Below are 26,324 nucleotides of genomic sequence, written 5' to 3' on the forward strand. Positions count from 1 at the left end.
AGCAATACTCACGGACTAACAAACATGGGGACACTGTGTCAGGCACAAGTACAAGCCACCTTCCCACCAAGGCAGCAGCCAGGCATTCTAGTGATGCTGCTGGAGAAGCCTCAGCTTCTGCTGCCCATCGTTCTTGTTATGGGGTCAAGACATGACCATTTGCCATGTCTCTCAACTAGGCACTTTCCAAGTTCACTAGGTTCACCCACAGTGAGGTGATTGATCTAGCCTATTTCCTCTCCCACTCAAATGGATCACAGATGGGATTTCTACACTGCCACTTCTCTCCTGAAAACACGGGACTGGGTGAATAGGTGAGGAAATATCCCAACAAGCAAGAAGAGGAAGCTGCTTTAGGGGCCATGAGAAGACCCAGCAATAGCTGTCAGGAAGGCTCAGGCTCAACACTGAATAGGCAGAGCTAAAGGTTCAACCCAAAGGCAGTAGATTCACTCATGGTGTAGCACAACTCTGAGCAGGCACCACAAGGCTTTGGCAGAGGGACAGTTTGGCTGAAGAGAGGAACATGGGCAGCCCTGAATTTGAACTCTGCAGGGCAGTTCGGTACTAAGGCTAAATCCTGCTTCCCACTTGTAACCTGGGGTAAGTGTTATTTACATCCTTTACAGAGATGTCACGAGGACAAATGAGTTCACATTTAAACTATGAAAGTGAAAAGTACTATATAATTATACTAAATATTAAATCCCGTAATTAAACTGTGTTGGTTTATAACACTAAACTAACATATTAATCTCCTTCTCTCCAACCTGTGGCTTTTTAAATCTCTGACCAAAGACCATGACTGGTCTTTGAAATATGCTTTACGTCATGTATGTACAGTTAAATTCAATAAATAAAGTATTTAGAACCCGTATATAGGTAGAGCCATATATACTTACTCAGGTTCTTTTACTAAAATTGCTAAACTGCAATCAATCTTTGCAGTCAAAGTAGGAATATTGTGCACAACTGCTTGTGACAGTGAACATCCAAATAATATTTGAAAACAGGGTAGAAGCCTTTTATATTTAAGGTCATAGCAGGTTGCATGTTAAATATAATCAACTCCCAAGTTCTAAGAAGCAGAAGCATTTAAAAAAAGAAACACTTTGTTCATTTACATAGCAATTTAAAAGCAACTGCTTTCAAAATGAGAAACCATGTTCAAGAACCAGTGTTGTACGTGGAGAACTTAACAAAATAGAAGCAAGCAAGGAGCCCTGACTAAAAATGGACTAAAAAGTTCTTACATTGCCAACTATCTATCTGCACTCAGGTGCAGATCAAGAGGGGGATTTGGATAAAACAAGGCAAACTGCTTTCCTGATCCTCATTTCTGAAGTATCACAAGAGTTGACTGCAGATGCAACCATGCCAAATTATTCACTTGTAGCCATCCACACTGAAATATTTTGAACTTTTTAATAAAAATGTCATTAATTTAAGTATGCAAATGAACTGTAGATCAGTTACATTTTATGAAATGTCATCCCACAGCAGCATTAAGGAGAAGATATGGAAAAATTATTACAAATAGAGAGCCAATTTACTGAGTACTATGTGAAGATGGAATGAAAGAAATCTGTCTAGAAACCAATACTGCTGTATGCTGATTCACAACACAATAGTGATTGATTTTATAAACTTCATATGCTCAGAATGATTCTAAACAATAATTACATAAAACCAAAAATCATTAAAATAATGATTCAAAAATATTATTATGCCTTTGAGTCCCCAAATGATTCCAAGTTAGACATAAGTCACCTAACTTCAGGACTCTTGGGTGAACTATAACACCTGTTCAGCAGCTCACAGTATCAAAGGAAAACAACAACTACTATGAAGCTGCCAGTGATAACAAAACAAAATGTGAAGACAGGACAGACTATGCCAAGTTGCTGAGGAAAGTTCATAAACTCCAAAAAGTTTTTAATTTTAAAAAATGCTGTGTTTCCTGTGTACAGAAAGCAAAATGCACTAAATTATCTACTGACAATATCTAACCTCTCCTGCTAAAATCCAAATCTCACAAACATCACGCAGCAGTAAGTTTCAAAACTTATTTGTGCCTGGCAGATAAAAGAACTTTATCAGTATAGATAAGCGTACATTATTTTAATTATTTTTTCCCTTCCACGTTTTTCACAAAAATCTCACTATTTTCTATATAACAGGTTATATATACACATGTTTATACATATCTACATATATTTATGTTTTATATGTATCTGAAAAAAAATTCCCAAAAATGTGAGTTTCATAAATAATTTTTTAATGCTACTTAGCAGCTACCCATCCTTTTACATTCCACTGCTTACTTACTTTTACTTGGGTTTCTTAAATTTCTCTAGTTTTGGGCACTTTTACTGTTACATCCTTCCCAGATCTGGCAACAATTCTCATACTAAGCACTGAAGCACTTCACCTTCATTCTCCTTGAATGGAAATTCACCTGTCATTTCCTACATTCTTCTTTGCAAACAGACTCTCAATCTATTTTGCCAGTTTAGGCAGTGCCATGTGAAAGATTCCATCATTTTAAAAATAATTTATCTTCTTAAACATTACACATTCCCTTTACTAGTAGATCAGCAATACATTGTATTGAGGTGTACAGCCCTACCCTACCCTACAATTTTCCACTAAACTCCCATCATTTTGCCTGAATACATTAAGTACATCTAAAAACAAATTACCTGTCCTCCAGAATGCCCTTTTGAACTTAGCAGTTATAGGAACAGCATTTGATATTCTGAAATTTTCTTTGAAAGCTTTTTTTTTTTAGATGTTTTCTTCTTGAATGCCTCCTCCAGCAATGCTAATACACATTACAAATTAATGTTTGCTGAGGATGTTAACCACATTTGCCTGGACAAATGCAGAAAAAAGTAGAGGAACCAGGTGCCTCTCCTTCTCAAAAGACAAACGCACTTCAGCTGTTTCTCCCAGGTCCTCCCTCTTAAATTCGAGTTCATCTGTATGTAGGTCTATACTGGCAAGTGACTTTTATTGCGAGCTGGAGAATCAGAGAACAGCAGAAGGTCTAGAAAAATTGATACAATTCTTCCAAGAGCAAAGATTGCAACAGCAGAAGTAATCACTCAGGAAAAGAAACAGTACAGCTTAAAACTTAAAAACTGAGTAAATTTGCCAGGCTGTCCCCTTATCAAAACTAGCAGACCCCTTTTCACTATGCACATAATAAAAAAACAGTGCTAATATGAGATTAATATCAAAACTCTCCCCTCTCTTCCCTCTCTCCTTCCCCCCATCTTGCAGTTACTTTGCCATTTCTACTCAAATTCTCATGAACACAATTTGGCCTTCCAACCAATTTAAGTGAAAGTTTCATACCTATGAAAAGGCAAATCTAAGATGATAAATCCAGCTGACAATCTGTCATCCTGACTGCTCTCTTCTTAGCCTACACACCTGATGGTTATCTCTGCTACAATAGTACAAAAATTAACAGGGAGGAAAAAAGGCTCAGCTAAAGCAGAACCCAAAGCTACACCTAGCTTCCTGTATGCGTATTCAAATCGAAATCCAATGTGAAGCCAACAGTTCTGTAGTACAAACACCAGGGTATCAGTATTAATACCTGCAGTTGTCTTCAGTACAGATTACACACCACAAAACTCCAGTTTTGAAATCATCAGGAACATGAACAGCTGCAGCAGTGTCACATGAGAAAATCAGAACACAACAAAATACACTCAAAATACTTCTGAAAATAAGAGGTACTTTTTTGCTCTAAAAATATGCAGAGCACTCTTGCAATCACCACCAAGTGAAAATAGCAGGGCAAATACAGAAAAGGATTCTCAATAAATCACTTATGTCTCCTGAAGAAGTTAGTGACTAGACAACAAATTCCTGTACTTCTAACAGCATCCTCTTATTTCCTCCTGCAGTGAGGCTCAGTCATGAAGCAAGAAAGGATATTGTATGATTTGTATCCACCAAGAAATTTAAAGGGATTGGTTTTTATAAGCCTGTGTCAATATAAGTCACTTCACTCATTCCCCCAGTCACCTCCTTAAAAGTAGCCAAAACCAGTCACTGAATGCTGCATAACACGGTTTTGAGCAAGTGAACAATTATCCAATTAGCCTTTTGTTAAAGGAAAGCACTGCAGTTGTTACATCTAATAATCTCTCTTATGAGGCAGCTCGAAAGGAAGACAACAAGACAACTGTGGTCAAAGCTCTTCCAAGTCCCACACCACTCAAATGTACAAATACATACTGTTCAAGAGCTGACTTCTTCTGCATATCATTGAACATATATTAAAATTAGAACTAGTACAGTGACTACAGAGAAAGGAAAAAAACCCCTGAAGTCTTACGTAGAGCAACACTGAAATTAAACCACCTCTGGATAACACTGAAAACAATTTCCTCATCCAACTCCAGATTCAGAATTCCCCTTAATCAAAGCTGTTTCAGGTGTTTCTGTGCCAGGTCTCCTTTACTTTCAATAAGCAAGTTTTTCTTCCCACTTATCTGTGCTTTTAAGTAGAATAAAACATAATTTTTCTTCAAACACCAGTTCAGTGAGTCAAACTGCTCTGAGCAAGACAGCTCTACAAGACAGTTTTGCACTACAAACTCCACATCTGCAGCAGAGGAGATATGACAGAGTAAATGGTGATCTTACATTCATCACTCTGTGATACCAGAATGAGAAACATTTATTTTGGTTTCAAGGTTTCATAGGTTTCAAGGATTTTCAAGGATTTTTTCAAGGATTTTCAAGGTTTCAAGGATTTCATAGGTTTGCTTTGGCTAACTTTATTATTTTTAATCTAAAGAATTTGATTAAAGATTAAAAGAACAGAATTATTGTATGACTCCCAGAAGAACACTTACTTATGATGTAAGCAAAAGAACTCACCTTTTCCTTAAAAGAATTATGTAATTGTTTTGTATTGTGAACATGAAAAGAAATTCACACCATGGTTTTATGTGAGTCTGAGAGGAAAAGTAGGAAACTAGAGAATGTCTTTTATAACCTACCTTCCTTTAGTAATAGCAGTTCATTTTCTCATGCTGCCTGGATTTTTTACTTTGGCTTTTGGCATTTTATTAGAAAATAGTGGCAGTCAGTAAAGACATACTGCAATCCCACTTACTAGGAAGACAGCAACATATGTAAGAAACATTTCAGTTTCGTGGATAATTTGAAACCTCAAATTCATTGTGAAATGTTGTAACTGATAATCAACTTAGAATAGGAAATAAAAAACTTTTTGCTGTGTTCAGTGATACAAATCTCAAATCTTTCTCCAAAAATACTTTATATAATAATGAGCAATGAGATATTTTGATAACAAGAAAATAGCAGACAAAAACTAACATGCTTGTGATTAGTCTAATTGTGGATTTCACATTTATCAAGTCTAACAGCTTGACTTTTTCCTCTTACATTAGCCACATTATAGCTAATACAGACACCTACACCACCTGTCCTTTGTGTCCCACCCCTGCCTTCCCCTTTTCTAATTACCCTTGACTGTTTCAATCTTCCGTGCTTCTCGCTAACCCTAATTCTTCCTTACCCCTTAGCTCCTTTATGTTCAGGTTGTTAACAACTCTCATAACATCTGAGCATCTTCCTCTGCTGCCTAATGTCCTGCCTCTCCTTTAGTTTCACTTCGTTTCCACTGTCACTATTACAATCAACAACTAGAGCAACTGCCTTGCCTGTGGCCACATAGCCCCCAGTGCCAAAAAAGACTACTGCTCCTGAAATTCACTTTCTTGCAGCATCACCTCTCTGAGCCTGTCAGGGTCACAGCAGCAGGAGTTTAAGCTGCACATGAGTCCTGTTATTGGAAAGAGGTGTTTTTTTCTGCCTACTCTGCAACTAACACGTACATGGTTTTCTTTTTCTTAAAATTAAGCATCTTGGTTCTGTTTGTATTGCATGTTCTTTGAATAATGGTTATGCCTCAAATATTTAATGTAAGACCTATTCATCTCAATTAAAAATAATAAAAAAGGAAAAGAAGATATTTTTACATATTAGGTAACTTATTCTTCCCCTCTAAGTTGCCCTTATACTTACAGCTCTGGTCACTTCAGAGGACACTTCTATCAGGTGACCTTAACAGAACACACAACTCTAATAAACTAGCCGGGTCACCTCAAACCTACAACTACCTGCTCTCAGTTCAGCAGGGTCCATAAAAAAGCCATGTCAGAAGCCTCAAGTCAAACCCAGCACCCTTTAACAAACATAGGTTGTTCACCACAAAAAACAGCCATTAAAATTATGTGCAGCTGAGAGAGCAGGAAAGATCAAGACCTTTGCTATGTTGTAACTGCTGCAGCACTAACAGGAAAAAAACATTGAAATGCAGTCTTTATGTTTCTCCTGACTTCATATAGAAACCAAATCCTAAAGGTTAATGGAAGTATATTTAATGAATGAAAAGAAACAGTAACACCTACTTGCTTTTATGCTTTGCCATTAAAACAAAATTCCACAATCAAAATGTCAGAAAGCTAGTACAAAAAAGAAAATAACAAAGAGACACTATTGGCAAGTTGGCAAAAAGGTTCCTTTAAGCAATATGGCTATACAAAAAAACACCATTACACAGTTTTTGCTAGCTGGAAAATACAAGCATGAAGCAGAGTGGGTCACTTATTGATGGTGCAGGAGACACCAAGTTCATTGCTTATGAATTCTTTTCTCTATTCCAAAGAGTACCATTTTCTAAACATCTTAAAATGAAGGTTCAATAGCAGAATTCTCTTTAGCAAACACCACTGAATCACAGAAAAATTCAGCCTGGAAGACAACTAAGCAGGTCACACTCCTAAATGTGAAAAAGAAAAGCTCAAAACCTATGAAGAAATGAAGCAAAAGGAAGAACAAATATCAAACTCACCATGGACTTGATTGATTTCTGAATTCTGAGAAAGAATTTCATCTGCTAGTTTTTGAGCAGTTGGCAAAACTTCTGTGTGGTGTACTGTGATCAAATACTGCACAAATTTTTGTAGTTGGTCTCTGTTCATTTGAAAGAGTGTCTCTGAAATGGGAAGATGCAGTTTGACCTGATCTGGCTTGCGGATCCGGTATAAAGAGAGTGCCACAACATGGGCACAGTAAAATATGTCCTTGTTTCCACAGCTACAGGTCACTGAGGTAATCTTGCAACGATCAAAGCTGATAGCTACATTGCAAACAGTTTCTGGCTCCGATTGCATTGCAGGCTCTGTTACTGTGCCACTCAAGTGGAAACCTGTGTGGGGAAAAAGAGAACTTAATGATAAGTGTAAAATATTATATCTCATTATCAAGAAAGTTTTGTTAATAGAGTAAAATTCAGTGGCTATTTCTGGAAAATAATGCATCTCGAAGAGCTTGTTTTAATTACAAATACGATTAATCCTTTCTTTCATACATATCTCTTTTACCTGCAATAAAATCAAAAAGGGAGTAAAAAGTTCCTTTACAAACCCTCTGCCATTCCATCACAACATTCATAAAAGTATGACAGCAAGAGAAATGTTTCTTTGGTAAATGACAGCTGCAGAAGCAGAGTAACATCCCATCAAGACCTATGCGAAACTACTCAGTAAATTGGCAGCAATTTTCCAACCCCCCCACCAGGGAGCCAGCACCTACCAGCAAATTTATGCACTCTCAATAAGTGAGAAGGAAGTAGTGCACTCTAGTGGCATGAACTCAGGTCCTGATCTCAACTGACTCACTGACAAGTCACATATCCTCTTTGCTTTCACCTCTCCCACCACTGAGCTCATGCTAAAGCTTGCCTTACCCAAGTGATCCAGTGGAACAGCTATGTTTGTGCAGCATTTAAGACATGGAAACTGCCACAGCTACCAACACTGAGGATGTCAGATTTATAACACTGAATGAGACATATATGCACTGTTCCAGATGTCTGCATTATGGTCCTGCTTGTCAATCACCACAATAAACCACAAGGCAAAACAGCTACATCTGCGTGTAGTGAAAGAAGGCATTGCACACCCTAAGCAAGACGTTTGCTTCAGCAAATATCACAAATATCACGTGTCAACACAGCACAAGATCTCAAATGCTGAAGATCTGACCTAAACCCACCTGTCTGCCCAACATGAAGGCCCAGGTTTGACTCTCAATGCTTTATCACTGAACAGAGAATAAAGGGATTTCTTTTTGAGCATGGTATCTATTTCAGCTCAATCATTAAATCAGAGACACAGATACATTGAAATTAAATTTCATATGCCATACCACCATTAGATTTGGAGAGTACATATAAAATCTGAGACAGATACATGCAAAGTATTATACAAGTGCTTATAATGGAAACAATATAATCCCACACTCTCCCAATGTCAAAAACTCATCTAATATTCTTGAAATACCAAAGAAGTGTACTGTAGGAAGCATTATCACATGAAGATTAGATGGGGGGGGGGGGGGGGAGAAGGAGCAATATATACATAGCTCTAATCCAGAATGCTGTATCCCAAATAATTTTTTAAAAACTCTTCACCTTACAGGAAACAAAAAGCAAAATCCCTAATTTTTTCCATTTGTTTGCGCTGTATGTTTCAGAGGAGGTTATGCAGCCAGCATCACTGTCTGGATTACACTCAACTGCAGTACTCTGATACTCTACCCTGAAGGCAGTCATGCACACGGTAACCTTGACATTGCAAGGGAATGTTTTACCAGGTAGTTAGGAGTAAAGGCTGAAGAGGCAGTATGTGTAAGTGCACTGAGAGTAAAGAGTGGATGAACAAAACCAGACACAGGCAGTATTCTTGCTCCCACTCACCCCTTCTTGAGAGAAAGGGAGTGGAAGTGCCCCTCACATGATTATCTCCTTCCTCCATCTTTCCCTTGGTTTTTAAGTAGCCACAGCATGTTCCTTTAAGTGCCTTCTCTCAAAAAAAAGGCTTTGTTAAAATTTAACCAGCTCTATTTATTCCTGATTCACTCCCAGTAAGTCAAAGTTGGATCGGTGATCCCAAAGAAACTGCATGGGAGATTATTTTTTTAAAACCACTTTCCTGTGAAGCATACATTAACAAAAACTTTCTCTAATCCATGAGCTGAGGAAATGTCTAACACATGAACACTGAAAGTGCCTGATCCTACTCTTTCCTACTCTTTGTAAGTACCTGAACTCCTATTAATTATAGCAGAAAAAGGCCTGATGAAAGATTTTCTATTAAACTGATGCAAAATAATAATAAAACAGTCCAACCAGCTACTTTAACAATATTATCACTTTCAATTTATCAATGCATAGTTCATGCATTCAAAAAAGTTAAAATACTCCTGGAAACACAAAGGTCTCCAGAAATGCTCAGTTAAGAGCAGGCATGCCCTTAAATCCCTGCACTACTCAGACACAAACACAGCTCCATGGCTCCCTCTCCACTGAGGAGTTTCTATTAAGAATTCATGTTACAAGCACCAAAATTTGGAAACTTTTAGAAACACAGATACTGGTCTAAGCAATAACAGCACTAATACAGTCAGCTTACCTAACTCACTTTTCTTAACTTACAGAGTTCAAACAAAACCACCTGCTGCTGTTGCAGGCTAAAGACATAGAAGCTCTGTATTAGCTATTCCACCAGGATACACCTGCTAATTATGAAACAGTGTTTTCTGCCTCTTTTTCCACTTGCACTTTTAAAGAAAGAAACTGTTGTTAGTAAATACGACCTTTAAAAAGTTTTAAACACATTAAAAAAAAAAAAAAATCAGGAAATTTCAGCTCAGAAGCACTGGTAGGACTGTTATAATTCAACCCACCAGAAATCAAATTACACCCTTACCACTGACCCTCAACACTGCAGAGTACTGAACAGGCAGAGCTATTCCCCTCCTGGAGACATAGCTTTAACCTTTTTTTTTTTAACCAAACCATCTAATATACTCCAACTAAAATATGAAAAGTTGGTAGCAGGTGAAAAGTTGATGCACCGTGCTTTGCTAGGAAGTGTTCACCAGCAGTAATTTACAGCCTGTCAAGATGCAAGACGTTACACGCTCCTGGAAAAAGACAAAAGGAATCACCTGTGTGGAGACTTGAAAAAAATGACATTCTGCTAACAGGTTCAAAGGAGCAGAAAAAGTCCCTTTAACTAAAACCTGCAAGGCCTCACCCTAAGCGAGTACTTCCCTTCAAAGCGAAAATTTATTTTACCCGAGGTCACAAAACCTTTGCTAGAAATATTTATCCATTCCAAACAACTCCAACGACACTGAAGTTTCACTTTTAGTTTAAGAGCTCATTCATTACCAGCTAAAGACAACAAAAGAGTTGCAGGCAGAAAAGCATGTGTTCACTACAGAAGCTATTTATAGTACAGACATGTTTCACCTTTTTCCTTCAGCAGCTGAAGTTTGAAATGTTTAACTGTTTTCAAACTAGCATGTGATCAGTAACTCAAGCTCAGCTGACATTTTCAATGCACAGAGGCTTTGCATTCTGCAAAAAATGTGTTTAGAAAAGCAGTTGGAGCATTAAGACAATGGATAAAATAAAGTCCTTTTACAAAATGACTTTGCTTCTGTTGGACACTCACTTCAAACACACCTCAAATGTTATTTTAAGAGCCAATAAAACAGTGTTCTCAGTTGTCATACTTTTGGAAGGGAGACTACGCCAAAGTGCCATCAGGAAGAAAGCATTTAAAAGTCTATGAATTTTACAAAGCAACTTTTGCCAAGATCTGCTAGACAGTGTCCAATCCATTGACTAAAAACATTCTGGGATTTTAAAGCCACCTGATAATTGAAAGTTCATACTATTACAATGTAGTATTTGCCAGCACAAGTGTATATATATGCTTGTGAAAACAAAAAAAATTAACACATTAGAATAAAACAAAAGCAAGTTTCAAACTATAACACACTGAGGAGGAGAAAAAACAGTAGCATGTAGAGAAGCAGCATCAAGTAGGCTTTTAGTTGTTCAAGTCAGAAGCAAATTCTGAAATAGTGAGTTTCACTACCTAATAGGATAAGCAGCGAAGTTACTGCATTAAATAAGCATCATTAATTACATCTCATGAGCTTAATTCATCTCTACTGTCAGTGTTAAAAAGTATCATCCTTAATATGCCGAAGTCCAAAGACACATTTTGAAAACATATAAAGCAAAACGAACAAGAACTAACAGAAGTAACCATGTAAAAGGCTTGGGGTAGTGTGGTCTGTATCTGTATGTGTGTGCAGTCAGTAAGTCCAGTAGATTAAAAAAAAAAAAAAAGGAAAGAAAGAAAAAAAATACTCCAAGTTTACACTTGCAATTGAAGGATTTTATAGAAATATATCCACAGATCACCACTGGGTATTGTTTATCCTTCACAGAAAATATAAAAATGTCAGAACTGGATTACAGTAATTCCCCAAAGCTTAAAAAAACGTGCTCCTGAATAGCTTTCTGTCATGTGCCTTTTGAGAACATTGTCCATGCTCTTCTACTATGCACATGTTATCCTAAAATCAGGGAGTATACTACCAGTCGTATTTGGAACATGGATGTTTTCCTTAACATTAATCCACTGACTCCTTTCCCATGTATACACACTGCTTGCTAGCCAGGCACACACAGGAGATGTTTTACTTTCACAAAAGTGGTCAGCAGATTAAGTTACTGAGAAAAAAAATGGAAGAGCTTGTTCCACGAGGTGGGTAATTCAACAAGCAAGACCTATGCAGGTACCTCCCCCACACATAACTTCACATTGGTTATCAGAATTGTGCCCTCTAACAATCATTAAAATAACTTCCAGATCTACCAGCTAGCATTTATTCAGATTACTGTATTACTTGGCAAACACATAATCACTGTGTAAAGTGTAAACACCTCTGTTTCATCCTGCCTACCTAACAACAGCCAGAAATGCTTCTGGAAAGTAGTTTCCAACCATGCCCATCAGCTGTTTTCTCATACTTATATCAGTGGTTGAATTTTTTTTTCCAAAGACATGCAAAAGTCTAAACCATGTTTACCTCATTCAAATTTTGACTTTTCAGAAGTGGTTTTCCTTTACGACAGTAAAGTAGCATCTTACATTCAGTTCTGCCTGAACTTTGGAACACTCTAAAAACAGACCAACAACACACTTTGAAATGATTATGAAGTCAAAAATTTGCATGCCACACTTAGCCTGAAGCTCATTTAAACAGCCTCTGCATAGACCAAAGAAAACATTGATTTAGCATGAAAGATATTCACCCATTGTATCTTAAACATACCAACACAAAGATATTAAGGAACTGGAAAAGTTCCTTACGTACTGCGAGCAGTACATAAGATGTTTACTGTTTCTAATCAATGCACAGGGTACAGACGAACTTATGTTTTGAGATCACTGCCACCTAAAATAAAATTGCCATTACCCCTACACCCGAACACTAACAGAGGATCTATCACAACCAACCACCAGGATTCCACAACTCCCTTTCATAAAGACAATAGTCAGGATTTGGTATTTCAGTACTTTTGCATGTAAGACAGTGGGAGTAGCATTAAGTCCATGCACACAGGACAACTTGAAGGTTCACTAGCACTGGCACACTTCAGAGAACACATACACTGCAGCAGTGCCAGCCATAGCGACTTGAACAACAAGATTTATTTGTCCCAACACTGTGAGTTCAATAGCTGCATTAAAAAAAAAAAAAGGCCTTCCAGCCCAAACTTTCAAGTCTGAGAACTGGTGCACTAATTGTAACTGCTAGACAAAGTCCTCAACTAACCCCCAAAACCAAGTTTGATCATATCTCTGCTGCTCAAAAGCAGCCACTTACCACTGCAGTCCAAGGAGTCATGAACGACTGTGGATACATCCATCCAGACTACCCTTCCCTAAAAAGAAGGAAATGCTGTTCAAACAGCCAACAGACACAGGCAAATGCCTTCTGCTGCCCAACAGCTATATCAGATCTGGACTGGGTTTAGACAGATGCAGACTGCAGCAGCTCATGTTGTCTGGAACAAAACACGCACCAACTGTACATGGCCTCAAGGGTCTCTCAAGGTTTCACTGCTGTCATTGGGGTTAAACAACTTGCAACCCACCCCACACAAACACCATACAAACTACAGAATGGCATTCTCATCAGCACTGCTCACAGCCTCAGATGACATCTCTGCAAAACTTGAAGACTGTCTGCACTTCAACTCATTTAATATGGGTATAGCCAAGCCTACTTTAGGTGTTTTGTAGTTTTGTAGACAGAGGGGAAGCAGCAACATCTTGGTGTAAATAAGAGATACGTTTAGAACAGTGTTTTCCAAACAGCAGTAATGGAGCTTTCCTCTAGCACAGTGATGCTCAAATTGTGATCTAGGATGCTGTGGCCAATGATGTTTATGGCTCACAAACAGAAGCAGAGCTGAAGCAGACAATTCTCTTCAGTTAAAGACTAAACACAGTGCCAAGAATCACCAAAACTGTGAATGCTGATAGTCTTGTTAGGTCACAAGGCTAGCAATTCATGGCTGCAGGTCACCCTCTCTCAGGTATACAAACCAAGCATTTTTGTTGGTTTGTTGGTTGTTTTGGTTTTGTTTCCAGGTTTTGTCTTGTTTTGTTTTCAAAGGGCTTGAGTTTGAAACAAACTATGCTCCCCTATGCTAGGAGTTTAACAGCTCCTCTCTCAGTACCACATAACCTGAGAGCACCAGCAAACAAAACAAAAAAACTCAATGTGAGCCTGGAAACCCCAAAGCTGATGGATAGCAAAGTACAGTTTACTGTGAGAAAACCAGCAGATAGATTTGTTTATATACATGACATTTTTCTAGTAATATAACCCACAGAGATAATGGGACAGCAATTTACGACAACAAGAACGCTGAAGAAATCATAACCTTTGCAGAATGTGGGCAAATTAACATTTTGTGATTTACAATGCATGGAATATTGATAATCCTCACACTTATGAGGGAGATTTAATAGGCTTGCTGAGGTGAGGGGAACTGCCTGGATTTGCCATACAGCAGCTTGCTGCAGCAAAACTGTGAAATCACAGTCACCAAAACTACTCTGATGTTGAATAAAAATTGGAAACAAATTTAAAATTAAGGCAGGGAGAAAAAAAAGGGTAAGTAATACTCAAGAAAGTTGCTAGAAATGTGTGCTTTTAATGCACCATGCTCTCCAGATCATCTATTAATGTACACTGAAATGTTTATACGTAAAATTTAATAGAATATAAACGTAGGCCAGCATCATGCTCAAGTTCACATTTATCCGTAACAAAGGCTAGAAACAAGAGGTTAAAACAGATTACTAATCTACATTTAAATTTTTATAAACAAACCTTCACTCTGCTGGCAAACTTCACAGACCTGTGTTTATTGCAAAAGGAAAAGCTTGAAATAGGAAGACGTGCAAACAGTCTGCAAGGAGCTGCACCCTGAGAATCCACTTAGAGTGCCCAGGAACAAAGGCTGATAATTACCAGTCTTCAGGGGACTAGTGCAAAGATGTGTTACTAGCTTTCAAATTCACTCCTGCCATGGTGGAGAGAAGATGACATCTTTCCTGCAAGAACCACGCAGCAGAGATTCCTCCCATAGCCCAAGATATCCATCTCCCAAAGTGGTACCATTTCAGCTTTACTACAACTTTAGATTTTAATCACATTTGGAGGGAGAAACTACTATTACTTGCTACAGCACAAGTAAAAATATCACAAATCATAGTGACTACAAATGAGTAAGAGCAACAAAACTAAGCAGACTAAACCTCATGTTTCCATTAAAATATCCTTAAAGCCATACAAGAAATAGGCTGCTCCTGCCTTCAAAAAGGTAACTATCCAGACACTATCAGTTATATTAAATAACTCAGAGAATGCTTTGCCTGTTAAATAGATAGAATATGATTTTTTTTAAAAGTTACTATTTACATCCTTATTGCTAAGACCAAAAGTTTTTGGTATTATATCAACACTTCAACTACGAACCACCTGTCTCCACCAAAAGAAAATAACAGAAAATAAATTACCTGAGACTGAAGAAAGCCTTCAGCACGACCTGCTCATTTTAAAGAGGGAGAAAGAGGATAAACATAGTTTAAAAACTTTTTTTTTAATTTCCTACTCCGCCAGTTCAACCACATCTCTGCCCTACTCACATTCTTTATTGCTGCTGCCACATGTTCTTTGCTTGTGTTACACCAGGTATATCAGCTTCACTTTATTCTGCAAAGTTAGGGCTCATCCCAGTCAGTAAAGCATTAGCAGCAGTTGTCTACATGGCTTTTCAAGGACAAACTGAATTTGAATAACATAGGCCATAGAACAGCACAAACTTCAACAGATGTGTGAAAGCAAGATGGAAAAACCTTTAAAATGACATTCTGCTTGATTCATTACTTTATCATCAGGAAAAACTGCTTTCTTTCCTTACCCACTTGGTAACGACTTAATCAAGCTTGTATTTTTTAATCAGAAGTAGATAAAATTCTTAAAAGGAAGACGACAGCAATCACTGATATAAACTTGGGAAGAGATTTCTTAAAGATTAGAAAATTACTCCTTCCCGGAAAGAGTGTGTCTAGATTTCCACAGCCATACTTATGGTTTGGAAAACCCAGCACAGGAAGTCTGAAACACAGGCGTCCAGCAGTAAAAGGTACTTAGGTCATTCCAACAACAGAAAACATTTAAATGATTGAGTAATTTAAGACTGCACTCACACAGGTCAAATCTAGGCTATGCAAAAGCATAAGCCAATGTAATTTTGAATCTAAACTGAACTTCCATCAGGAAATGTTATACTTTGGCTTAAAGAGGAAACTACCACTCCCATTTCCATTACTAACGGTGGAATAAATAATTTTCTTTTGTTTAAAAAGGGGAGAGAAAAAAAGCTCAATGTTGCGATTGTGCCAAATGAAAAATGGCATTAAAAGTCACAGAATGTAAGGGAAACCCTTTCTTTGTGGCCATGATTCTATTCTTGCAATTGTATACTAAATATTCACAATGACTTGTGTTTTATTGCTTTTTTTTTTAACAAATGCTTATGAATTACTGCTGGAGCAAGGCTGTTCACAGAACTGCTATTTTATCCATAATCAAAGTGGAAGTGGAAAGAGAACAATAGGCTTTCAAGTGTGAAAACAACAGTCACTACATAGGACTTTTAGAGTGGCTCAGCTCATTTTGGACTATAAATTTTACAAGATAAATGTTTTCAGACACTTCCTTTGGTCACCAGAGCATTACAAAGGATTCCAGCAAAATATATGAAATACAACATAGTAGTTCCTGACAAAGCAAGTGAGAAAAAGCCACGAAAACCATAGTGTTGAAAGAGTTCCAGAACTGAAGTCTAAAAATCCACCAGTATCACAAATATCACCCTTTCATGTCTGAAACCAACACTGGGGGAAGCGGTTTTTTTCTAGCTCTCCAGAGCCAACTGCAGTGGAATCACAGATGAGGACTGGAATCCAGAAATACTACTGTAATGACAATAAAAGTGTTTTAAAGAACAGGTCAGAAAATGTCACTCGTATTTTTTCCTAATTCATACCTCACACCCACCAAACCATAAAACCTTCCAGACACCAAGGTGATAGTGTTAAGTTTGTAAAGGCAGGGGGATGAAGAACAGAACTGAACAAACAAGGAAGCAAAACTTCCATGACAAATTCAAGAAAACTATCTGAGAAAGGAGGACAAATTTATACAGCAAAATACAATTTAATTTGTCATTTATTACACAAGTTATTGGAATTCTGCAAACTGTATTTCAGCCTAAAGACCAGGTTTTATAGTATATAAACTATCACACTGACACAAACAAAAAAGGCATGTCTGGTAATTTTTAACATTTCCAACTTCCACTGGCAAGTCAAGAAACACCTTACAATTACCTTTTGACAGAAAAAAATGAAATCATTACAACACCACTACAATTCATTTCACTTTTATAGTGCAATGCAGGGAGACATAGAAACAAAGCAACAGAAAGGATGGCAAGTGTCTCTACCAGTAAGGCAAGCAACAAGCTGCTTTCATGAGACCTCTACTTTTTCCTGGTGGTCATTTTTTCCTGAGCTGAAGCCCAGGAAAGTATTTGCATTTATGATAAGCTGACAGATAGTGTACTTGTGGAGGTGTGGTTAACACATAGTTTTGTCACCTTTTTGGTTGCCTACTAAAGTAGTGAAGAGTTAGGCTTGCTGATGCACGTAAAACCCAAACCACAAGACTAGGAACACTGCTGAATAATTTTGTGACTCAGCCTTTTTTGTTGATTTTACTTATCTCAAACTGTACACTGCTCTTCTAAGGGTACTAAATATCCTTTCAGATGCAAGTCTTACACATACAGGTCTACCTTTTGCAAGAATGAAAGGCTCTCTGTGTATGCTCTTAATTTTTATCATAACCTACCAAAATATAATTGGGAGGGGGAAAAAAAGGAAGACTCTTCCAAGTTCTTGAAGAAAATAATTTCTATTTGAACTCCAAAACAGATGCAAATAAAGACACAGTGTGTTAGAAAAGCTGAACCAGAATCATGCCTCCAACATCAGTTGTTGATACTATTACTAAATTAAAGATTGCTTTTTAGCTTAAAATCTAAAAAGCTTAAAGTCAACTTTCTGGCTAGTAGACTAAAGTACAACTAAATTCAGTGAGATATTGGATTATTACACAACACCACTGTCATCTGTCTAAAAGCTGTATTGTCACAGTGCATTTAAATAGCAAGATTACTGACAAGATTACTTATGAATTAGTTTTCAGTGTTGCTCAACATACTTGGATTGAGAGACTTACTAGTATTTGAAGTAGGTCTGAGTCACAGTAAGAGAGACAAAAATAGAACAGACAAAGACCCGTAACCTGAAAACTTGGCCTTTCATTTTTAAGAGTGTCAGTGTCCCAGTCTTAGCAAAACAATCTGAAATACTTTAAAAGTCAGGCCCTTTACATAAAAGATAGATTTATTTTCTTCAGATTTATTTTCTTCATACTTGAAATGGTTCAAATGAAATTTAAAGTATCTACAAAGAATGCCCTAATCTCATCCCCTTTCATCCCCTAACAACATCCCCATCCCTTTCTATCAATCTTCCCTGCTTTCTCTGAGCAGAGTAATTTGAAGAAGACATCTGGGTACAGTGTCAGAATTGTCCAGATTTTAAAATTACAATGATGCCCAAAGGAAGTCCAACCACGCCCTCTTCAGCCAAATGGGAAAGAACTTTTTAACTAGCACTGTGCTTCCAGAAAGTCAACTATGATTTACTTTATCTGCTGAGAAATGGTTTAAATAGATAATTCAGTGAATAATGATAAACTGTGTAGCAAGGATTACTATTCCCTACATCTGGCCTTTCCTCTTAGACAAACAGGAGGCTTCCTCCTCCGATAAGGAGTGAGACTGATATCAGGAGCTACAAGCGTTATTAACAACTTCCTTGGAAATCTGTCTTTTTTTCTCTGCAGTCTGAATCTCTGGATGAGAGTCTGCCATATGCTCTTTATGGTATCTCCTCCTATCTTAAATTAACCAAGCAAATCTGAAAAGCTAATCTTTAGATTCACAGGCCTAACTTGGTCCTAAGCAGCAATGTTGATGTTTTGAGGTTAAATGGGGTCAGTGTCCTACATAAATATTTGAACATTAGACTGACTGTTTTTAAAACACTTTAAAAACATGTAACAATGTCAGCAATGAACCAGGAATACACAGCTTGTTGCCCTCTACTTCCTCAGCAAGAAAATCCTTTTTCTCAGTAAGAAAACTCCTAGTTCTCACCTCTCACAAGACAGTGCTCATGAGATGTGCAAGTGCTAGCTGAATATTCCAATCTGTGACCCACATTAATCGGATCAAAAAGCATTCTCACATGCTCTGAAACAGGAATGAAAGAATTCATTGCTCACCTTTTCAGTGTCAATTCTCATGTATGTGTTTGGTTTTAGTTGATCTGTTGGTTGCACACATGAAAAGAAGCAGAAGACAAGAAGACCATCTCTGATGATGCACCTTACCCAATAACTACCTCATCCCTGCAATACATGCTTCACATGTCCACTTGTCCCTTTGCTACAATGATTCCTCAATCTGAATACAAACAGCTGAGCATCTGTGCTGTTTTTGGCAGAGTTAATTTTCCTAAGAGAACTGGGTAGCATGGGCTGTTATTTTGGATTTGTACTGGAAACAGCATTGATAATACAGAGATGTTTTAGCTGGTGCTGAGCAGAGCTCACACAGGGTCAAGGCCTTTTCTGCTCCTCACCCCACCCCACCAGCAAGGATGCTAAGGGTGCACAAGGAGTTGTGAAGGGACACAGCCAGGACAGCTGACCCCACTGAAACAGGGGTATCCCATCCTATATGACATGACACTCAGCACATAAAGACATGCGAAGAAGGAAGGAGGACACATTTGGAGTGATGATGTTTGTCTTCCCAAGTCACAGTTACATGGGATTTAGCACTGCTTTCCTGGAGATGGGTGAACATGTGCCTGCCCACAGAAGTGGTGAATGAATTCCTTGTTTTGCTTTGCTTGTGTGCTTGGCTTTTGCTTTATCTACACTGTCTGTGTCTCAATTCATGGATTTTCTCACTTTTACTCTTTTGGTTCTCTCCCCCGTCCCATGGGGAGCAAGTGAGCTGGCAGCTGTGGCTGTGTGGGGTTTAGTTGCCAGCTAAGGCTAAACCATGACAGCATCCCTCTTCATGAATTTACCCTGAAGAGCTCAGAAATGTTGCTCCATTAAAAGCACATCTCAGCACATCCTGCTGGTTAGGGCTGCTGGAACATTCCACCCCTCTCCAATCCCCTCTGGTCTCTCATGGACTATCGAGCTGAAATTAGCTCTTCATTACATGTGAAGGAGTCTCACATAGAGCAGCACCCTGCTGCTAAAGACTGCTATTCTACATGGCAATTTTGCAACTATAGCATCTGCAACCTTACTAATATTTATATTTAATGCCCCTGCATAATGTGCAGAATTATATGCTGTTCATTGCCTGTTTGTTCAGATATTACATGCTCCTAAGTAGCACTGTTCCCTTTGAAAAACACTCTTTTTTTTATTACGTTTTCTCCCTGGTGCTCCTTGTAAGAAAGCCCCAAACAACTAGCTCATAAGACTATTCTAGACCAAAAAACCACACCACTTGGGGTGAGACAATCTTCTGACCTGCAGTATTAACATAATTTAATTTATTTCCTGGGTGTCACTCTCCAGACTATAGTTTTACATTGTTCTAATATGTAGGGAATTGGAAAGGGAACCATATCTTGATGACTGGTCAGATATGTACTCCAGGCTATTCTTGCTACTGGAAATATGAATACTCAGAGCAGTGGCCTTTGCAACAGATTTTGTTCTTTCTACTAGAAGACACTCAAAGAAGTAATATTAACTTCTACCACATATAGTTATTAATCATTTTGTTCACATTGCAAACTACCTCAGAGGAAAAAAAAATTAAAGTTTGAAACTGGAGGGTTTAGGAGTCAAGTATGGGACCAACTCAAGCATGTCAGGTGTTCCATGAATTTCAGGAAAACCTTCAGTATGCTCCTATGCTAAATGTCATCTTAGAACAGTCTAACCAATCCTCCCCTACACCTAATTCAGGGAAAACTGATTATGAGCATGGCTATTCCAGGAGGCAAAATGATTGTCCATCTAGTCTAGAAGGCAGTGAGTACTAGCATCTATGGTTGCCAGCTCAGATTTCAACTTGAATTACATACTTCCAAAGCAACCAAAGTAAAGGAAATGAATCTACTCTGCGTAACTGAAGTGATGCCCTCTGGGAAACACTAGTTTACATCTGATTTTGAGTAAGCAACTCATGTTTTGACTCCGCCCTGAGGATTTTGTAGACCTGAGCATCACCCCAGTTCTTGAGAGAATAAAGGTATCAGGAAGCTGACGCAGGCTGCTGACCAGAGTGAGGATGGCAGAGAAGACTGCACCTGGAAGGAACTGCAGAAGGAGGACAAACATCTGCCCCGTATGCACATATGCACACATGCAGGGTTTGGATGCAACCGGAACAATACGAAAATTCTCGGTTAATCTTCTACACTTTGGATCTACTTCAAACATTATATAAAACAATATGAACACTTTAACTTTGTGTGTGTGTGCTGCTACTGGAATATACAAAGTTTCTCTTTCCAGAGCAGTCAGCTATTTGAACAACCCAACAATACCTCTCAAGATGAAGCAGTGGTTCTACCAGTGAGGAAGGACCATCACAGCTACTCACATTTAGAAAGCATATGAGGGTGAGTAGAGTGACTTCTCAAATTAATTATTCCAGATTCAGAACAAACAACAACAACAGAATTGAATTCTTCCACCACAGGCATATTTAACAAAGACAACTCCAATGTAGTCCACATGAAGAGAAAAAATTTGAATACCAGAATCATGAAGCAGAACCAAGACATTTCTAAAAAAGACATATATATGTGTATATATACATATATATATATACATATATAGATATGTGTGTATATATATATATATATATATATATATATATATATATATTTAATTCATCTACACAGAATTCATTAAGTAGAAAATGGACCTGATCTATTTTGGCATGGGAAATTTACTACACTGGGAGGAAATTTTAAAATATTCCTCCCAGAGATTAAACTCATTAAAAAAAGAATTAGATTTTTTTTAAGAGTAAGCATGTCACTGTCTGAACATTTTGTTTTGAAAGGTGATGTTTACTTTTTACAAGAGGCCAATGCAAATTACAAACCTTCTAGACCATGAAAAACAGGACAGCTGAAGAAACCACCTCTTAAATTTCCCAAAAAATGCTGAACAAAAAAAGTAACTTGTCCGGTTGTCCAGATACTAAGAGAAGTAACCTTGTATTTTCCCTTCAGTCTGTCTTTCACATAACTGAACATTAGAAAAGCCACAAGCATTAGTTCTATTTCAGGTGAGTTTCAGGGATTCTTCTTCTAAACTAGCTGTCCCTGCAACCTGAATGTTTACCACATTGGGACAAGGAATTTTTCTATTACCTCATTTTCACAGTAAAACAAAGTGTTTATGAGGGCATTTATAGGATCTATTGCTGTAATGAAATGGTGGTTAATTAAGAAATTATTACTTTTTAAATGTTCTACAATCTGACCAGGCTGAAACAAATACTACTACACTATACTACTTGTAGCTATTCTTTCAGAGATAATATTGAAATCAGAAGTAAACTGACCTGAAAACAAACTACTTAACCAATTTTTTGCCTAGTGTAAGTACTTTAAGTAAGTAAAAAAGCCTTAATAAAGAGAGACCATTAGACAGATTTAGATCTCCTTACTGGAGTTCTCCAGTAAGAAAACCTGGGACATCTTCCCTTCTTACTGTACTTTAAGAGTAAAGAAGGAACAGAAAATTACTGCAACATCACTAAGTACCTGTGCCTTCAATGACATTTTGAAGTTTGTTTTGCTTTCAGGACTCAAAAGGCTTTGCTGAAAGGAAGCCTCTCATTCCAACATTTCGATGCTGCACACTACTAGTCACTACCACTTCAAAGGGCAGAGAAAAAGCTTCCAACACACCAGAGGCAGCTTGCTAATGTTTGCAGCAGAGTATTATTTCTACTCATAATCTACAAAAATCGTCTGCACAGGGTGGTGTGGGCAGAGGGAAATATTTCTTCCCCTATCACGGACTGCACAGCATCCTGTTGAGAAATGATGGTGAGAAGGCTCAAAAGCAGAGTGGGCTAAGCCACAGCAAGGCTGACAGCTATCCTGAACAAATGCCTGTGCTCCTAGGCCTGGACAGGCATCAGGCTGCAGCTGCCACAAAACTACTTCCTATCTGCTGCACTCTGACAAGCAGGAGTTTGTATGGAAATAGTCTGCAGGCCAAACTGACCCACCTCAGATGAAAGATCTCTAGCACAGCAGAAGGTGAACTGCTAACAAAGACAGGAAAAGAGCCCACACAGCTGCTCATGGAGGGGCAAGCAGCACAACCTGTGAGTAATGTCTGCCCCAGAGAAGAGCAGTGCATGAGGAACAGGCAGTCTAGACAGGATGGGGGCCAGGGGGCGTGCGGCTTGTTTGCTTCAACTGCTCGACAATGCAGACTTTTCCCACATCAAAAGGAGGGGAAGGGAGGGGAAAGAGACAGGCACCCATGCAGGAAGTCCTATCCCACTTTTAAAAAAGACAGAAAGAAGTCTGCCACCATTTATTCATGATACTTCATGTCATAGAAAAGGTGATTTGCTGCTTAATAACCCAAGGATTTTATTTTCTCATCCCTGGGTCACCAAGAGTTGAATCTGATTCATCACCTCCCAGTAAGTCTGACTGTGTCTAAGCTGATGCCAAGAACCTCCTAGTCCACAGCTTACTTTTAGAAACTAGACAAAACCACTAAACTGTTTTAATGCATCATGGTAAACAATTACCCAACAGCTTAAAAATACAAAAAGAACAGCAGACTACCCTGAGCATCCATATCCTACGTATTTTCTTCTCTCAAGAGCAGTTCTCCAGCCATACAGCAGCTAGTCAAATGTACCAAGTCTCAACTTTCAAGCAGGAAAATGGAACAGAGTAAGGTTGAGGAAAGGATGTATTAAAAAATTTAAGTCTTCACCAACCCAGAAATTATTTGAAATATAGTTATTTAACAGTTGTTTAAAATATGGGTAACTATGTTTGGAATAGTTATATTTATTTAGAGCACAAGCACATCTGTTTATGTACAAGTAAATACAGTCTGGCAGCAGTTTGGATCACCTATCAGAATGAATCAACTGCAAGTTTAATAAGCATTATTTGTATTCTACATAATACTCTAAGTGTTCCTTCAAGCCACTGCAGCGATAACACATTTAAAGTCTTTCACTGTGTACTAAATCTAAGGTACCTAGCGAAACACAGCATATTCCAGTTGGATACTTCCCAAACCATACCGCTCAACTTTTTAAATATTACTGCCATCTGGCTACAAGGCTTTGTTTACCAAAACAGTAGCTGTGCACACATTCCTACAGCTCCTGTAGTCAAAAAAATTAAGTAATGCCATTAGGTAATTCACATTCGAAAATGGCAAATTTTCTAATTTTCCATTTTCTAAATTCAAACTATTTTAACAAATTAGGTACCACTGTACCAGAAAAATTAAATATAGGCAGCTTTGTGTTTTGCTCTCTTTTCCATTTCAGTGCTTTAATGTTCTTCAGCAACTCATTTCCCACTGGCACTGTCACAGTCCAGAAGTAACAGTGACTGAAGAATGTGTCAAGAGCAAGTAAGTAGCATGTCCTGCATTATCTAGTATTCCATCCTGGGTAAGTACCAGTGCTACAGAAATACAACATGGAAATGCTGTCATAGTAGTACTTCTGATTGAATTCAGGGTACATAGCAAATCATAGAGCCTTCTCAAAGAGACCCCAAAACCATGCCGAAGACTGATTAATTCCAGGGGCTCTTCCCAGTGTCTGGGCCATAGTAAACAAAACAAATATTTAAATTATGACTAATCTGAAACAATGCACAATGAAAGCCAGGGAAGTCCTGGGAGCAGTGGGAATATTTAAATTGGAAAAGAGCCTGTGGGGTTTTTTTCTTATTCCTAATTACAGTATATTGTATTAATCAGGCCTGGAATCCACAAACCCAAGGCTCTTTGTGACTGAGTTGTCAAGGCAGCACAAAACACTCTAAAGGCCAAACAGGTGAAGCAGCATTTTCAGCAGCTTACTTTGTGGTTATCTTATAGGTGTACAGCAGAATTCAATCTCTAAAAAAAGGCGGTGGCCTCAGAGAGTAGATAAGCTTTGGCTGGATAAAAGCCAATGATAGTGTAATTACAGCAAGGTTTTTTTCCAAGTTCTGCTGTGCTTAAAACATCACCTAAAGCCCCATCCAGATACATATTCACTTCAGTACTCAAATAGTTGCACCAATTTAAAGCAAAACCACATGGGTTTGTGTGCAAGAAAATACTGTCTGACAGCAATCTGGATCAACTACCAGAACCAACTGCCCACTTAAGCTATGGGATAATTAAGAAGAGTTGTTCATGCTTATGTCAGTAAGTTGAGTTGTGTTTTTGGCCCAAGTTTTCCACCAGGAACTCTGTATGGTTTGGTACATGCATACACATTCCTTGTGGCAGTAACAGCTTGTTCCTACATCTGAATGAATGAACACAGCAGACTGATCAAGCACTTTACAGCCCAGAACAGCTCTGCAGGCTGATCTTGTAGACTGCAGTAGAAGAGTCTCTTTGTTCCCCCGCAGAGCGCAGTATTTTGTGACCTATAAATTGTTTGTATGTTGTTGTTTTAGAAAGAATTCAGTATTTCTGGAAGCAATAGTTAAGATTTTTACTTTTTTTTCTCTCCTCTCTCTCACGTCACAGGCACTGAGGTTATCTAATGTCGCTGTTGAGCAGCTAGTAGAGTAATGAAGGTACCAGTTCTCAGTGGCAAGAAGGAATGACTTTTATTGTTTTGCTTTCATCACATATATAGAGTTTTCAAAAGTTACCCAGACTGGTCAGTCAGAAGCTTTCCCCCAGGCCTGATTGGCCAGGCCTGCACTGTTCAAGTTCTGGGACACTGTTCCAATAACATTCAAACTTTATCTTTATTTATAAAACACAAGAAGAATTCTCGTGGGAAAAGCCTGTGCTAGCCACAATCTAAGAGGTAAAATGGTCCAATCCACTCTAATTGAAACATGTACAGCATCAGGCCAAGTTTTAGCCTGATCTGACTTGAGTACGTTAAAGACTGCAGGCCCTAAGTACAGATGCTTCCTGCTACAGATCAAACCAAAAAGAGCTATGAACCAAAAGCAACCAAAAAAACCCAACACCAGACAATTTTATGAGATCACACAATACGCATGGAAATCAGTGAGTCTATTAAAGTTAAATACATTCATTAATGGATCCCAAAATGTCAGAAAAGTTATCATTAAGGGTTATATATGAACCATCTACTCGGCCAAAGACGGAAAGCAAGGTAAGTATTTTCTCCTCAACTTATAAAAAACAGCCTTCAGAAGGTCTTGAAAAAAATTAAAGAACCACATTAACTTTCCTCAAATACTTCCATAACACATTGTGCTCTTCATCCCTAAGATAAAATATAACCTAAAAGATTCAAGCAACCAAATATTCATGAACAGTACCAATGTGATCCTGAGATGTTACGATACTGCTCACCTTCTGAGTATTTGAAAATGGCAAGTGCTGCATTCTCACATCTGTCTGGGACTCTTACAGCAGGACTGTGCTGTAGGTAA

The 26,324-nt window shown here is 38.1% G+C and overlaps 1 protein-coding gene across 3 annotated transcripts in view; it reads right to left on the reverse strand.

Moving 5' to 3' along the window:
* The window catches only part of ZSWIM6 (zinc finger SWIM-type containing 6), a 108,758-nt gene that overhangs the window by 41,795 nt on the left and 40,639 nt on the right, over positions 1-26,324 (reverse strand). For all 3 annotated transcript variants that reach the window (XM_085043540.1, XM_085043539.1, XM_085043541.1), the window contains exon 2: positions 6,905-7,261. In XM_085043540.1, coding sequence (XP_084899666.1) covers positions 6,905-7,261 — 357 coding nt within the window. The remainder of the gene's footprint in view (positions 1-6,904; positions 7,262-26,324) is intronic.

The sequence above is a fragment of the Lichenostomus cassidix genome, chromosome Z (assembly GCF_008360975.1).
Source record: "Lichenostomus cassidix isolate B80296 chromosome Z, HeHo_3.0, whole genome shotgun sequence".
NCBI lineage: Eukaryota > Metazoa > Chordata > Aves > Passeriformes > Meliphagidae > Lichenostomus > Lichenostomus cassidix.